The sequence below is a fragment of the Triticum aestivum genome, chromosome 3A, assembly GCF_018294505.1.
Source record: "Triticum aestivum cultivar Chinese Spring chromosome 3A, IWGSC CS RefSeq v2.1, whole genome shotgun sequence".
Taxonomy (NCBI): domain Eukaryota; kingdom Viridiplantae; phylum Streptophyta; class Magnoliopsida; order Poales; family Poaceae; genus Triticum; species Triticum aestivum.
The window spans coordinates 7,195,986-7,213,572 of record NC_057800.1 but is presented as its reverse complement, the minus strand read 5'-3'; the positions used below and the strand labels follow the sequence as shown (position 1 = coordinate 7,213,572).

The window sequence follows — 17,587 nt, the reverse complement described above, 5'->3', positions numbered from 1 at the left end:
ACAGGAGGCCGACAAGGTGATACTTTTGATTTTTCCGCATTAGGGTGTATAGTTTCCGAATTTGTTATAAAAATCATCATAGTTTCAAAAAAAAATCAAGAATGGTGAATCGGGGAGGAGAGCCGTCGCTTGTGGTCGTTGATTACGGCCGTGGTGCAGGGCTGATGTCGCGCGAGAGAGAAGTCTAGGAGGATCGAGCGAGGGATTCTCACTCTCTCCAGGCTCACATTGGCAGGGCCCAATGAGATCATGTTATAGCATTAGCAGCCAATACTCTTAGTCGCCCCCACGCGGGATTGCAAGTTCATCCAACGGCCAATATTTGCTCAAAAAATCTGACAGTCATCAATATTTGGCTCAACTGCGGATGTCTGAGAGGGCTTCTAAGATACAGATGCAAATGTAGGTATCCAAATAGATATTTCATGATCGTGTCAATGGCCAAACATGTTGATAAAGGATTGACCAACTACTTATTGATAGGTACATACATAGATGAGCCGATAATGGTCTACGATGTATAACTTGTGAACAAGCAGGCCAATGAGTTCACCGACGATGCCGCATTTCCCCCTCATATTGCGATTCGGTTCGGCCATGGGGGATCTATTTTGGCCTGCTTTAACGCGTTATCACACACATCACCCGCGGCCTAAGCACCTAACACGAGCTTTGACGCGTTTCATTTTTTCCAACATCAAAGGTTGGTTTGGCAGTGCTGAGGTCATCTACAACATCAGTATAGGCTCCGAGGCAGTTGAACATGATGCCCCACATCTTTCCCTCGCTATGCCTGGTTCCATCTCTGATCATCGTGTAGTAGAAGTTGGTGGCATCAGTGGCTATCTCCAGCGCGAGGCTGGCGAGGTCGTGCACCGTGGAGGCTTTGTTGGCTCTCCCTTCATCGAGCCTGAGCACGTCGGTGCACAACGTGGCATTCGGGTCTTCTTGCATGTGCGATAGATGAAGGCAGCATCGCCGTGGGCTCTGGTTAGCCCATTGGACACAAGGGCGAGCACGGCAAGAACCATAAATACGGATGTTGTTGCAGCGCCCGCTATTGCAGTTTGCACTTCGAACCTAGCTAGGCGTTGTTGCGCGGGTGCAATGTATGGCGACTCTTTCTTCTATATATAAGACGTTGCGTAGTAGAAAATCCTTATGCTATTATCCATCTTAATCATTATGTATTTATCCTTGTTGCTACATGATATTAATAGTAAATCAAATGAATAATAGTACTCCCCCCATTCGAATTAATTGTTGAATAATAGAAAGATCCAAATCTGACATTGTGGGGTCCTACATTTATTTGTTGATTTGACAAATACTTCGTACATTTATCACTATTCTACAACTAGTAGCACTCATGGGATCCTTCATTTATTTAGTTGATTTACTAAACACTCTGTACATTTATCACTATGCTATACCTAGTTAGATCCCTTATTTATTTATTTGATACTCTACCAGCAAATATGCCCGTGTGTTGCAACAGGAGAAAAAAATCATCACTCATACACACACTCGACGACTTTAACAAATCCGTTGAAAACTTTCATGGAAGCCATACAAGAAACAACATGATAAGTGGTATTGTAAAGGTGGGCTGATTTTTAAAGTGTACTAAAATTGTGTCCAATTTATTAGACAATAGAAATATCTACCTAGTTGTTGGTATCAATTCATGCCATTGCTGATGTTCCTCGATGATGCGCAACAAATAGTGCATTAGGCTAAAAGTAGCAAATACATTTTAGTACTCAACGATAGCATGTGCATAAGTGCATTATTTTTTTCTTGCGGATATATGTGTTTGTAGAAAAGTATTAATTGAGGGTACAACATAAACATATTTTTAGAAATGAGTAACATACAAAATAATATCATATTTAGAATGTACACATTTTTCTGAGCGATTTCCATTTATAATATGCTAAATTTGGTGTTACGGCTTGAAAATATTAATCTTTTAAAAAGTATTTGAATCTGACAAAAAATAGAAAGGTTAAAAGAATAGCTGGGCCAAAATTGCAAGACTGTGCAGCTTAGGAATCAAACCCAGGTCTCCCTGCAAGAAGAGTTCGGTCGGTTCTAGCGAGTGGGCTGCATGTGCGTCTTTGATTTTTGAGGGGGTACCTTTATATGAAGAAAGAAGTATAGTTTTCACCCTCAAATCCATCTCAATGTATCCATAACCCCCCAAAGTCAATTTTGGTATGATTTTAACTCTGAAAATGTCAAAACCGTTTTAATCAAACCCTGACTGGTTTAGTGTCACATCAGAAGCGGTTTTGCAAGGTGGATTGTGATTTGGAACATATGTGTTGGTGACGTGGCAGTTGGTCGAGCGGTTAAGTTCTAGTGTTCCCTTGTTCGCCTTGTTCCCCTGTTCGCCCGAAGCAGAAGCACCCCAGCCACCGTCGTCGCCGCCGCGGCCGCCACACCCCCACCACCTTCTCCGTTAACGGCCGCCATCGACCGCCGCCGTCGACTGCCGCCATCAATCGCTGGCCCCTGGCCGTCGATTTCGCATGGAATAAAGAAAGTGTGCGGCTGCCCATCAAGTTGTTAGGGCTATGCCGCCGTCGACGGCGGCGACTCCATATCCATTGGATTGAAGCTATGGCCCTAGGTATGTTCGTCCGTCAAGCTGTTCTTCCTGCTTCGTGGCAACATGTGTGGTTGTTCCTGATGTCGTTCGTATATATGAAAAAAGGCTCTATTTTGTGGATGATCTCCAGATGTTTTGGAAGAAAGTAGGTTCTTTTAAATAGATTCATTGATGATTGGGTTGAAATAACTGAGTATAGCAATTTTGACTGCATTTTGGCTAGGCGATAGTGGTAACTCTGATTTATACAGAATTTTAACTCTGTATTAACTTTGCATTTGACCGAACAAATGTTAACTTTGTATTTAACTGAATATTTGCACTTTGTTAGTTACTTGCACGTCGAATCTGCATTTAACTTTGTATTTGAGAGGAAAGATGGTCTAAATTTTTGGAATCTGTCAGTTATTTGGACTATAATTTGACTGAATAGTTGGATTATACAGCTAACTAGAAATTTCTCTGAATTTGCAGCTTCTTTGGATCCTCCCGATCCACTTGATTACATGTATGTGAGATTCCATTACTTCGGCTATTTTGTGAGGAAGGATGGGCATGTTGATTACCCAGGAGAGATACAAGCAGAGATGTTTATTCCAAGAGACATGCTAAGTTATGCAGAATTGTGTTTATATGCTGAAGATTTGCATCAAGTAGAAAGAGGTCACTGCAAAGGAAACTATACTTACAAGCTGCACTGGTTAGTTTCAGGGGAAAACCTGTCAAATGGACTTCTTTTCAGCTAGGTATGGTTTTCCGAGGGAGAACTCAAATGAAGAAAGCACTGATAAACTATGGTATCAAAACACATAGGCATATAGGCTTTACAAAAGATGAAATCAACAAGGTGAGGGCACATTGTACTTGGCCTGGATGCAAGTGGATGATATATGCATCTAAAACATCTAGAAACAAATGGATGCAAGCTTCCACATTTATAGATGACCACAACTGCATTCCTCCAAGAGACAATAAACTGGTTACCTCTACTGTCATTGCAAAGAGATATGGTAGGTTAATAAAATCAAATCCAAGTTGGAAGATGGAGGAAATAAAGAAAACGATGCTCATTGAAATATTCGCAGATGTGACCATTGCACAATGCAAAAGGGCTAAGAGGATGGTCCTTTCAAAGTTACTGGATTCCTCGAAAGGGGAATATTCCAAGGTGTTTGACTATCAACTAGAGCTACTAAGGTCAAACCCAGGAAGCACCGTTGCGGTGAAATTGGACCAAGATGAGAAGGACGACACTCATGTGTTCCAAAGATTTTACATCTGCTTTGATGCAAGCAAAAAGGGGTTTCTTGCTGGTTGTAGACAAGTCATAGGTCTTGATAGATGCTTTTTTAAGGGTGCATGTTATGGTCAGCTGCTTTGTGCTCTGGGTAGAGATGCAAATAATCAAATGTACTCCATAGCATGGGCCATTGTGGAGAAGGAGACTTACCCGTCATGGTTTTGGTTCCTTGCAAAGCTCAATAAAGATTTGAAGATCAAGAATGAGGGTGATGGCTGGGTGTTTATGTCGGATCAACAGAAGGGCCTGATTGGTGCTATAGAGGATATTTTCCCTAAGTCAGAGCATAGGATGTGTGCAAGGCACATATATGCAAACAGGAGAAAAAAGCACCCAGATCATGATCTACAGAAGAGGTTTTGGAGGTGTGCTAAGTCTTCGAACAGATCTATATTCAACTATAATAGAGCAAGACTTGCACAGTTTACTGTTGAAGGTGCAAAGGACATGATGAATACTGCTCCAGAGCATTGGTGTAGGGCATACATGAAGCTAGGCTCCAACTACGACTCAGTGGATAATAACATGTGTGAGTCCTTTAATAGGACTTTCTGGGCTAACTAGAGAAAAGGCCCCCGCGTCGCCTAGGTTAGGCGGCACGGGCGGCAGCCCCCCACCGCGCCGCCACCAGCCACCCTCCTCCGGCTACTCCCCTCGCCGCCGCCGGAAGCCACCACCGAGCGAAGCTCGCACTGTGGAGGCGGCGGCGGGGCCTCCCCCGTTGCGCGGTCTCCTCGCGCGGCGCCCCGCGGCTGGCGGCCCGCGTCGTGTTGGTCCGTCGGTGCCTCTCCCGGCGTCCTGGCGGCCGGCGGCGCACCTCCCGGAGGCGGATCCGGTGCCTCCGCTCCCTCCCACGCCTCCTGGTGGTCGTCTTGGCGGTGCTCCTCCCCGCGACCCCTCCTGGTGGCGGATCTGGCAACGCCTCCGCGGCTCCTCCTTGCCGTCGTCGCCGGCGCTGCCCGGTGCGGCGCGTCCTCCTCCTCCCACCCTCCCCTGCGCTCCACCTCGCCCGGCCACCCATCCCCGTGGCCCTGGCTGTCCGGCGTCCTCCCGGCGGCAGGACCTCGTCCCGGCCAGGCCTCCTCTCGGACTGGCCATGGTGGTGCTATGGGCCCTCGTGCATCCGGCTGTCCGGCGTCCTCCCGGCGGCCGAGCCACATTCCGGCCATGCCTCTTCTCGTGTTGGCTGGGGTGGGCTGATGGCGGCCGATTTGGCCCTCCCCTGGCTCGACCTGGTCCACGGTGGTTGTCGGTGGTGGTGGAGCGTCCAGCGGCGCCCTTCGTCACCTCCCTCGGTGCTGGGTGCGGCTCTTCTTGCGGCAGTTGTGGTCTTGGCCTGTCATGGTTTCCACTTCTTCGATTCCTGATCCGCTGCTTTTGGGATTGCGCGGACTTTGGCCGGGGCGAAAGCCCTGATCGGCTCGCCGATGCTGGCGGCGTCGACACCTGCGGGTGTCGTTTCCTTCTTGAAGGCGCCGCCATGGCCTTATTGAAGGAAATATGCCCTAGAGGCAATAATAAAGTTATTATTTATTTCCTTATATCATGATAAATGTTTATTATTCATGCTAGAATTTTATTAACCGGAAACATAATACATGTGTGAATACATAGACAAACTTAGTGTCACTAGTATGCCTGTACTTGACTAGCTCGTTAATCAAAGATGGTTATGTTTCCTAACCATGAACAAAGTGTTGTTATTTGATTAACGAGGTCACATCATTAGTTGAATGATCTGATTGACATGACCCATTCCATTAGCTTAGCACCCGATCGTTTAGTATGTTGCTATTGCTTTCTTCATGACTTATACATGTTCCTATGACTATGAGATTATGCAACTCCCGTTTGCCGGAGGAACACTTTGTGTGCTACCAAACGTCACAACGTAACTGGGTGATTATAAAGGAGCTCTACAGGTGTCTCCAATGATAGATGTTGGGTTGGCGTATTTCGAGAATAGGATTTGTCACTCCGATTGTCGGAGAGGTATCTCTGGGCCCTCTCGGTAATGCACATCACATAAGCCTTGCAAGCATTGCAACTAATGAGTTAGTTGCGGGATGATGTATTATGGAACGAGTAAAGAGACTTGCTAGTAACGAGATTGAACTAGGTATTGAGGTACCGACGATCGAATCTCGGGCAAGTAACATACCGATGACAAAGGGAACAACGTATGTTGTTATGCGGTCTGACCGATAAAGATCTTCGTAGAATATGTAGGAGCCAATATGGGCATCCAGGTCCCGCTATTGGTTATTGACCGGAGATGTGTCTCGGTCATGTCTACATTGTTCTCGAACCGTAGGGTCCGCACGCTTAACGTTACGATGACAGTTATTATGAGTTTATGCATTTTGATGTACCGAAGATTGTTCGGAGTCCCGGATGTGATCATGAACATGACGAGGAGTCTCGAAATGGTCGAGACATAAAGATTGATATATTGGAAGCCTATGTTTGGATATCGGAAGTGTTCTGGGTGAAATTGAGATTTTACCGGAGTACCGGGAGGTTACCGGAACCCCTCGGAAGCTATATGGGCCTTAGTGGGCTTTAGTGGAAAGGAGAAAGGGGCAGCCCAAGGTGGGCCGCGCGCCTCCCCCCTCCCCTAGTCCTATTAGGACAAGGAGAGGTGGCCGGCCCCCTCTCTCTTTCCCCCCCTCGAGGAATCCTATTCCAACTAGGATTGGGGGGGGGGGGAATCCTACTCCCAGAGGGAGGAGGACTCCCTTGGCGCGCCCTCCTTGGCCGGCCGCCCCCTCCCCCTTGGCTCCTTTATATACGGAGGCAGGGGGGCACCCTAGAATACACAAGTTGATCCTTGAGATCGTTCCTTAGCCGTGTGCGGTGCCCCCTGCCACCATATTCCACCTCGATCATATTGTAGCGGTGCTTAGGCGAAGCCCTGCGACGGTACAGCATCAAGATTGTCACCACGCCGTCGTGCTGACGGAACTCCTCCCCGACGCTTTGCTGGATCGGAGCCCGGGGATCGTCATCGAGCTGTACGTGTGCTAAGAACTCAGAGGTGCCGGAGTAACGGTGCTTGGATCGGTCGGATCGGGAAGACGTACGACTACTTCCTCTACGTTGCGTCAACGCTTCCGTAGTCGGTCTGCGTGGGTACGTAGACAACACTCTCCCCTCTCGTTGCTATGCATCACCATGATCTTGCGTGTGCGTAGGAATTTTTTTGAAATTACTGCGTTCCCCAACACTTATCTCCATGCCCCTACTCGAGTATCAGGGGAAACCCTAGATCTAGTTCCCTAGATCGGACGGCGGCGGCGGCTCGTCGCTGTACCCTTCATGAAGGCGTCGTCTTGCTGCTGGTGTTACGCTCGGTGTTGGATTCGAAGATTGTGGACGCTTTGCTGGTTTGGGTTGCTCCTTGTGGCGTGGGCATCCGGGGTGCAATGTACGGCCTCGACGGCGCTCTCTCCATGACTTCTCCTCCTAGTCCGGCCTGGTCCTGCACCCCACTTGCCGATCCTCTAGGCGCATAGGTGGGAGGTACGTTGATTCGGTCCGGCCTGGAGTTGTGGTTGTGCGATGATGGTGCTCGGCGTCGGTCGCGACGCGGTCTAGATGCCTTGTATCTCGTCTCTTTGCCTTTTGGCTGGGGTCGAGCTAGGAGAGCTTTGTGCTGTGTGTATCTCTCTTTGTTTTTCCCACACCTCGTGTGGTGCTTTTTCTTATTTTCTCATGTATGCCTCTGTTTGTTCTCTCCTACCTATCAATGAATGATACGCAAGCTTTGCGTATTGGCGAAAAAAAGTCCTTTAATAATTGGATCTTGGAAGCAAGGTATCTCCCATGCATCTCTATGCTAGAGTGGATCAGACAGAAGAACATGGTGAGGATACAAGAAAATAGAACTAAAGCTGAGAAATTGGAAGGGGCCATTTGTCCTAATGTATTCAAAAAACTGAAACAGAACATCAAGAGATCAGGAAATTGTGATGTCCTCTGGAATGGCAAAGAGGGGTTTGAGGTACTTGAACATGAGAAGTTCAAATTCACTGTGAACTTGGATGCATGGACATGCTCATGCAGATACTGGCAACTTTCTGGCATGCCATGTTGTCACGCAATAAGTGCTATCTACAAAACTGGCAGGAAAATAGATGATTACATTGCCAAGTGCTACTCTATTGAAGTGTACAACAAAATATATTCCCATTGTTTGGAACCCTTGGAGGGGGAAGAAAGTTGGCCAAGATCAGATCGAGTAAAGCCTGCACCTCCAGGGTACATTAGCTTGCCAGGCAGGGCAAAGACAGAGAGACGAAGAGAGGAGGGAGAAGCACCAAAGGGGAATAAGATGAGGAAGATAGGAGGGACAATAACATGCAGTTCATGCCATAGGACAGGTCACAACATGAAATCTTGCACAAACAATGGAGCAGGCAAGCACCAGGGCAATTCACATATTGTAAGAGATGCTGCAAGGAAAAGAAAACAAGACAAAGATGCAATGGAGGCAGAAAATGCGAAGAAAGCAAATGTACGATTTAATACTAGAGTAAAGTGACTGACTATTATTGTTCACAATTAAATTGAGGCAAAGTGACTTTTTAAACATTTTGTAGGGGAAGTGGATTTTTCCTAACTAGTTGCCCCCGCAACTTGTATCCTGGCCCTCCATCTAAGGTCCTGTCCAATCAACCTTCTCCATCACGTTGTCAGCCATGCACTGCATCCCCTTGGCCCACATGCATGCTGCGGCTACTCCTACTCCATGTGCATGTCGCCTCTTTAAACAAAATTGCAAGATAAACAAATATGTCACTATTAATTTGAAATAAATTGTGCAAATTTAAATTCGTTAATGTATTTGAATTTCTCACGCTCAGCTCTACAAAACAAGTCCAATATCAATATATTGCAAAAAAGTTCCATAAACTTTTCATTAAAGTTAGGCCAAGCTATCTATAAGTTCTTTGGTTCAAGATACATTTTCCAGCAAAGTTCTTTCATATTTCTAACAAAGTGCCGACCCACTATTTAGAAAGTTCTTCAGCCCCTTATTCTGTTTATTTAGCACTTTACAATAAAAATTAAAAGTTCTTCACTGTTTAAAGCAAAGTTTCAAAAAAATATGTTTCAAATGTATCCAAGACTATACTTGTTCTAAAGAGTTTAGCGTCATGAGTTCAAATATGTAAAAATATTCGAAAACAAATTTTCGGTTTTAAAGATACGTACCATCTAAATTGTCAAAAGAAAATGAAAAGTGATGGAGTAAGAGGAGAGAGGAAAGATAATATAGGCCGAGAGAGAGAAAAGCCCATGCACATGCAATGGCTCGCATCCCCATGGACCAGCAACGACACTGATTCACGTTGCGCGCTCAACTGGTTAGGATTCGCCTTATTCGTTTTGTAGGCAGCAGTTGAGGCTGCAAATGCAAAGAAGGAAAAGGGGGTTGCACAGTCAAGTTCTCAACCACATGTTCAAATTCATGAAAATTTAACAAGTTCTCAGCCAAGCAGGCAGGGCAAGTCACAAGCAGGAGTTCCTGATGTCCCAGCCAAGCAGGCAGGGAAAAATGTTAAGAAATCAATGGTATATTTTTTGTAACTATTTTCTTATTGTTTTACCATGAGTTCCTGATTTCTATAACATAATATCTTATATTTCACAATCTTCACATAGCAGGGCAAGTCAAAAGCTGGAGCAAGCCAAGCAGGTAGGGCGAAACACTCAAGCATGCATAGGAAATCCACAAATGTTGGTGGTTCACAGCCAGCAATCAGCCAGAGGAAATCCACACAGGGGGGAACAAGCGGCAGCTCACAACCTAATGTTCCCAAGCATTGTGTGTTCAACTTGGCAGCATACAAGAAGGCCTTAAAGAGCAAGAAAGGACCATCCATTTGAAATTTCCTGCTTTTTTTCTGTTGCTGTCAGGTACTCTGAATTGTGCTCATGTACTCTAAATTAGTTTACGTGAAGAGCCAATGTCCAGATGTTTATTTCAACAAGATAGGAACATGTATGATCTTTTTGGAACTATTTATCTACTCTGAATTATGGTGTATTGTGAAGTACATGATCTATGATCTTTTCGAACATCTACCTATCCGTTGTTATTTACTGTCACTGAAAATGCACAAGATCATCTATCAATCCGTTGTTATTTACTGTCACTCAAAATGCACAAGATGTGTTGCTTGCTGTACATATATAAGAAAGAAAGCTAGTACTGAACATGCACTGTCACTTCTTTGTACTATCACTTAAATAGATACTATTAAATTTTCTTTCAGATCATCTATAGTCAGATTGCAAAAGATTGTACTGTGTAAGCCAGTACTGAAGATAGCATATTCTCCTTCAGTTGGTCTACAGTCACATAGCAAAAAAATTCTACTTTGTAAGCCAGTACTGAACAAAATGAAATTGCTTACAAACACCCAGTACTGGACAAAATGAAGTTGCTTACAAACAAGAAGTAACATACAAAATTTTGAACTCCACAAACATTTCTAAATTATTCAATTTTCTGAACAACATACAAACATGTCTGAACATACCGGCACATCTTTCTCAACATACTGCCACATCTCTCTAAATCTTTCATAAGATCATGCCACATTACAGTACCAATTCATTTCATAACAAAAAAAGAAGAAAGCAACCACCAAACAGATTACAAGATGCTACCACATCTTTCTAAATCTTTCCAATTTCCTATGCATTTCTTCTTCTACTTCTGCTGCGTTCTTGAACTGCATCTCATGCACAAAAGACCTCATGCCCATCTCCACATCTACAGCCTTGTCCATGAGAGCTTCAACTTAGACTCAAGATTCTGCCAACTGTTTCTTCTCTGTTTTCAGATGATACACAATATCATGCAAGTCACCGACCAGCGAATTCAGAAATGGAGTATTTGGATCGTCATGCCACTCAAAGAACCTGCAGTCCACACCCTGACATTGCATTGAACTCAGCAAACAATGGAAAGACCTCCCAGCAAAATCAGCAAGAACACACCTTCGATTTCCGCAATTGTAGCACATGCGCGCTGGGTTCTTCACAGTCCAGGAAATCCATCGGGGGGCTTCCACTCTGCAGCCGCGCAAGTTTTGGGGCTCGTAATGCAGCGGACCCTGCCGATATGGCACCGGCGATTGCGCCGCCGCCGCCGTATCAGCGGAATATGACGTGCGGCCGGCAGAGGAGCTCGCTGAGAAGCTTGCGGATGAGGTCATGGAGTGGAGCCGATTCAAGAGCACGACCGTGATTGGGATTTAGGGTTCGAACGAGATGGCAGAGAACTTGGGGAATTTTTGTCCGTGGCTGCTAGTTACAGCAAGAGCAGTGTATGCAGTGACACGCCAGCGCCAAGTAATCAACAAGTAAACGAAAACCACCTTGCAAAACCGCTTCTGATGTGACACTAAACCAGTCAGGGTTTGATTAAAACGGTTTTGACATTTTCAGGGTTAAAATCATACCAGAATTGACTTTGGGGGGTTATGGATACATTGAGATGGATTTGGGGGTGAAAACTATACTTCTTTCTTATATGAATGATACGCAACGGTCGGTGACTCTAAAAAAAGAATCATTTTTCTACTTACGGGTGGTATTGCTGGGTAATATTTTGCAACTTTAGAGGCAATTTTCATGACGTACCGCGAGAAGCAATATCTCCTTTATTATTAGAGATATAGATATAGATATAGATATAAATTACACAGTATAGAAAAAGAATAAATGTAGCACAATTAAGGCATCCTGTCCTGCGTGGCGTCTTATATAGAGAAGAAAGCGTCGCCATGTATACTGTACCAACACAACAGCAACGCCTAGCTAAGTGCAAAGCACAAACAGCAATGGCGAGCACGGCAACAACTGTAGCAATGGCTCTCGTCGTGCTCGCAGCCGTGTCCTCTGACGTCCTTCCCGTCGCTGACGCCGGCGCCGGCCTCATCTCCAGGACGTGCAAGAAGACCAAGACCCCCGCGATCTGCGTGGCCATGCTGCGCGCCGACCGAAGGACCGACGGCGCCATGAACCTGTACGGCCTCGCCAGCAACGCGCTGCTGATCGCCATCGACACTGTCTACAACAACACTAGGGTAATCGTCGACTTGCTGTTCGAGGGCAAAGAGGGCACGCCGGAGGAGGAAGCGCTGGCCGTTTGCAAGCAAGCCTATCTCGAAGCCGACAACGACCTTGAGCTCCAAGCGCGCCTTGCCCTCGACTTTTTGGACTATGCCGGCGCGTCCAAGGTCATCTTGCTCGCCAAGGACGCCGGTGATATGTGTGAGGACGCGTTCAAGGCGATCAAGAAGAAGTCCCCCCTGGCCGACTTGGATCGCCAGATGAGAGAGCGCTGTGGTGTCACCGCCGACCTCATGGATCTGCTTGCCTCCAAGCGATCGGAATAATTCTTGGCTCGTTTTTCTATGCATGTTGCTGTCAATAAATAAACGGTTGTGTCTGGACATGTTATGGTGATAAACTGATAATGCAGCGAAACACCTCTTCCCTCAAGTTCTTCTTTTTCTTTTTGCGAGAAGATCTACTCCTGTCTTGGGCTATGAGCAATTGGCTAAGTTTAGCCTTCATGATAAGGCAGCGCCCACATGACAGACAACCCAGTTAAGAGCGGTAGTAGCTAGCAGCACGCATCACAGCAACGATGACTATCCCATTTCTGACCGCACCTCCCTCTCGGCGTCCACTCCCCGGGCACCACTCGGCAGATAAACCTGGTGTATTTAGGGAATTTCTAATCGATCCCCTAAAAATAGTGGAGTATCCGGTGGAGTAAACTCGTAGTGAAGTATATTTACTTCAGTAAGTTTTGGCCGGACCTAGCCGATCCCCTATATATAACAGAGTAAATTTCCGTTTTTTTAAAACTTTGCAATTCTAATATAAACTGCAACTACATATTAGCATACAGTCAAGTGATCCAAGCATCCCTGGCCATTCTCTTGCTTCATCCTCAGTCATCAGCCTCTGGGTGTCTTTCTCGGTTGGTGCTCTGAAGTACTCCGGGTCGAGGACATCGATCACTGCTTTAGTGAACCTTCGAACAACCTCCAAGATTGTGTCTTTAGCAATGCGGACATAGTCATCAATTGCGTCAGCCGAACACCCATATGCCAAGACTCGAACAGCTGCAATGCACTTCATCAGAGAGCTTGCACTTATCTCTCCACATTCATTTCTCCGGAGCTTGAATCAGTCATCATATCTCTCAACGGCTTTTGGAATGGTTAGAAAAGACTTGTGTGCATCCGAAAGCGCCCGCTAAAGTACTTCTCCGGATAGGTTGGCTTTGGGTCAAAGTAGTCTCTCATGATCTTGGCATGACCCTCCGCTCTATCACGGTTGATGTGTACATGACCAAACTGTGATCCTTTCCTCGGCTGCCGAACATCATCATTGAAAATCATGCCTAAAACGGTTTCAAAGTCATCGTCGTTTTCTTCCTCTTCGGATGACGACGAGTCCTCCAAGGCCATCTCCCTCAACCTCTTCATCTACAATTCAAACAGCTAGGTTCAATCCAAACGGCTCGGTTCACAAACAAACGATAAAAAAAACTCACCTAAGCAATTCGACGAACAATTGCAGTGCGGTGGTGGTGCATCGGCCGACCGGTGTCTTTCTGACCAAACAGGCCGGCGGCGATGAGAGGGAATGACTTGCAGCAGTGTGCACTCAAGGTGAGATGCGGCGGCCGACAGAAAAAGAAGAAGCAACGAAGCAATCCGATGAATCAACAATGGTGACGGCAACAGCATTTTCACCATGATTCTGGCGGCGGCGATGGGGGGCGAATGGGCTTGATGTCGGGCAGAAGGGCAGCAGGGGGCAGGGAAGGCAATGAGGTAGCGGCGGGCGGTCGCCGCAAAGGCGGGGGCGACGCAAAGGAGAGGCACGCCTTTTACTCAGCCGCCGCACGGTGGAGTAAATTTAGAGAGAAAGTTAGGGCCGAAGTAAAAATTATACTCCCTTACGACGGATAAGGGATCTGCTAGGTACTGGTTAGAGGAGTAAAACAGAGTTTTTACTCCTCTAACCGGTTATAAGGGATCGGTTAGAAATGCCCTAATCTGGTTTGCTCGCGCAAAGGCTGGCCACTCCGCGAAGGTGGTAAGCGATCTCTCTTTTTTTTTTGGCGAGTAGGTGGTAAGCGATCTCATACCAATACGTACAATTAATACTTGTATACACGCAAGTAGTCTTCTATGGTGATTTCCCTGAATGTGTTGAGCTTGACATATAACTCCCACGTGAAGGGATTAGTTTTTTTTTATAATTACAATACTCCAATGAAAGGCAATTTATTGACAACAATTTCTGTAAATGATAGCCACATGTTTTTGTTAAACGAACGACAAGGTTATGCTGCACACACGTGGATACCGCAACTGGAAGCATGCGAGATCGATGTCTTAAAGATTCTGTACAAAGGACCCTGAAAGAATAAAAAATTAAATTCGACCTTTTGAGATCTCGTGGCTTGCCAAACTGCCTCCCACCATCGGACCCAGCCGCCAACATGATGCAACCGGCGAAGAAGGGAAACCGCCACCACACTCAAATCTTGAAGAGAAAACTTCACAGTCAATGCTACTTTCCGAGCCTATGAACCGTCCCACATGTTTTATCAAACAAGGTCACAATGAATATACATGTGGACACGGCAAAAGGGTAGAGAGATTTGCATCTTGAAATTTTTCTCAAAAGACCGCCGAGTAAGAAAAATTACAATTCGACCTTTGCAGGCCCATGTGACTTGCCAAACAATTGCCCCCCACCGGACTCTGTTGTTGTTATGACCCCACCGGAGAAGGAAGCAACAAATGAGGGGAGTTGTGTATGCTATTTGGGTTCAACCTTGCATGTATGCTACCGCAGTGAGACGAAGTGTGCAGTGTGTTGTTGCCCCTAGGAATAAAAAGATGGTTGCATAGTTATCCTTTGAACACAGGGTGAAGAAAATACATCATCTACTTCATGTCATCATTTTTAATGTAATACTCTGTATTTACTTAATACTTTAAGATGAATGCTAGATAGCGCTCTTGGGTGATGTATTAGCTATAGATGCAGTTGGATAACATTCTATAGATATTGGAACGTGATGCTCATATGATAATTTTGCCATGGATAGTCATAGTCATAAATATTGTAATTTAGTCGTTGTTCAGTTATAATTTGTTTACCACAACGTGCTTTATTTTGAAGAGAGACCACTAGTGAACCTGTGGACCCCAGTCCATTTTCTTTCCAAAAAAATTTTCAATCTCAATCAACACTTTTAGTTTCTCGTTTCAACATTATGTTCAACATTCCATCAAATTCAAGAATTTTTCTGGTTTCATTGCATTTAATCCTTTTTTAACTAGTAAGCTAGTGAGATTGACAACCTCACTAGTTCCGTTGAGGGCATAAGGGAGTTTTGTCTTTGTGTATGCATGTACTGATCATTGGTTGTGGTCACTTGAGGGAAATTATTGTTTGCTACAAACCTTTGCACTTATAGGCTCAACACCTTCCTAGTTGAGAGGAAGCAGGCACACTCGTGAGGTGAGCACATTATTGGTTGCCGTCGAAATAGCCATGTCCTTCAGATTTTCATCATAATCGAGAACTTGCTGTCAGGCCTCGTCGACCCTTGAGCTTTTCCAGCTAGCCAGTTCTTGTCTCTGGCCAGTTTTACTGCTGACTATAAGATGTTCTCCCGAGCATGATCACGGCGCGGGCTACCGAACTCTTCATCCAGCGTTTTGGCAGATCATGATCGCCGAACTTGCTTGGCGATCAAGGGAGATGGAGGAAAGGGATGGCATAGACATGGGATTGTTGGCACGGTAGAAGTGAAGACGGCCTGGTCCCCTTCCTTTATCGCCCTCTGTCATTATTTCGGAATGGGTAAGGAAAGATCAATAGATGCAGAACCTTCTCTCTACATATTTTTGTGGCCTTCAAGCACTGACAACAAGTAAAAAACAGAGAAAAAGTATATGAAAAACTAGGCACTTTAGTATCTTTACGTATTTGTGTCGTGTTCGACCGGGCATAAAAAGGCTGGACTCAAGGGGTTCAGTTGGAGCCTTGCCAATGGCCTAACAAACGTGTAACTATGATTGAGGATTCAAATCCTATGAATCAAATGGTTTGCATAGGAAAAAATCTTATGGAACTAAACATAACCTTACAAAATACTACTCCCTCCGGTCCTTTTTAGTTCGCATATAAGATTTGACTGAAGTCAAGCCTCGTAAAGTTTGACCAACTTTATAGAAAAAAGTACCAACATTCACAATCTGAAATCAATATCAATAGATGTGTCATGACTTAAAGTTTCATATTGTATAACTTAAGCATGGCAGATGTTGATATTTTTTCATATAAATACGGTCAAACTTTGTGAAGTTTGACTTCAGAGAATTTTAATATGCAGAGTAAAAAGGACTGGAGGAAGTACTCCCTATGATCCTAATTAATTGACTCATACTTAGTACAACTTTAGTACAAAGTTGTACTAAGTATGCGTCAATTAATATGGATCGGAGGGAGTACGATTTTTTTGAATCAAAGGAGCACAAAGATCCAAATGCACTCAGACTAAATTTGACCGACCTTTCATTCAAAATAAAACCCACCATATGGATCCTGAAACCAACTACATTTACTCTTTGGATTTGCTATATTATTATGGTACGAAATGAATCTTCATTCTCAGAATAATTATGGAACTCATTAAATGTATACAATGAGAGTACATTTATTTGTTGATTCACTAAATATTTTGTACATCTATGCGAGTATGCGGCAACTAGTATTCATCAGATCCTTCATTTATTTATTTGGTTTGCTATTATACTCATGTAGTAAAAGGAATAAATATGGCATAATTAAGGCAGATTTTTCAACAGTGGCGTCCACAAATAAGAAGAGTCGCCATGATGCACCAACACAACAACACCTTGCTAGGTGCAAAGTGCAAACAACAATGGTGAGCGCCACAACATCCACAATTGTGGAAGTCACCTCATCTTCTTCATATCCGCCGAATCATTCTTCCCTTTGATTTACTTTATGTGGGGGAATATATTTGGTCTCTGAACAATTATTCAAGTTTGGGTTTGTCCCCCTCACCTCTGAAACAATATACGCTTGACCCTTAGCTTTCAAAATCGGATAAATGCTGTCCCACAACCCTACCCAGAGTGGTCACTGTCGCATAATATTGGTTGCAGATATCTCTCAATATACATTTTTTTTGCTGATTTGCTATTCCATTGCTGGTCATTTATAATACTCCATCTCACGGAAATTAATGGCAGTACATTCACTATTTATTTATTGTAAGAGCACATTTATTACTCGATCTGTAGGATTCTGTTTCAAAATTTTTCCAACATAAAGAAAAATGTTAGTAACTTGGATCTAAACTCAGCGGAAGTATCAAGTGCATTTATTTGTTGCTGCATTGCACATTTCATGACTAAATCACTGTTTGATGAGCTATATTCATTTGATTTGTTGTTACATTTGATGCAGCGAAAGAAATAGATATACCATCACGAAGGCGCATCATATCATAAAGATTTTCTCTTGTGCATATCTTATAGATATATAAGAAAGAGTTGAGTGTACTGCACCAACAGAACAGAGACAAC

General features: G+C 44.6%; 1 protein-coding gene across 1 annotated transcript; it reads left to right on the top strand.

Moving 5' to 3' along the window:
* Positions 1-11,735: 11,735 nt before the first annotated feature.
* LOC123057456 (uncharacterized) lies at positions 11,736-12,434 on the top strand. The gene has a single exon (XM_044480418.1). It carries the CDS (start codon positions 11,771-11,773, stop codon positions 12,326-12,328), a length of 558 nt encoding a protein of 185 aa, XP_044336353.1. The 5' UTR covers positions 11,736-11,770; the 3' UTR covers positions 12,329-12,434.
* Positions 12,435-17,587: the final 5,153 nt, after the last annotated feature.

Excerpts from the sequence above, each read along its gene's own strand:
- LOC123057456 (XM_044480418.1), top strand. The coding sequence starts at position 11,771 with ATGGCGAGCACGGCAACAACTGTAGCAATGGCTCTCGTCGTGCTCGCA.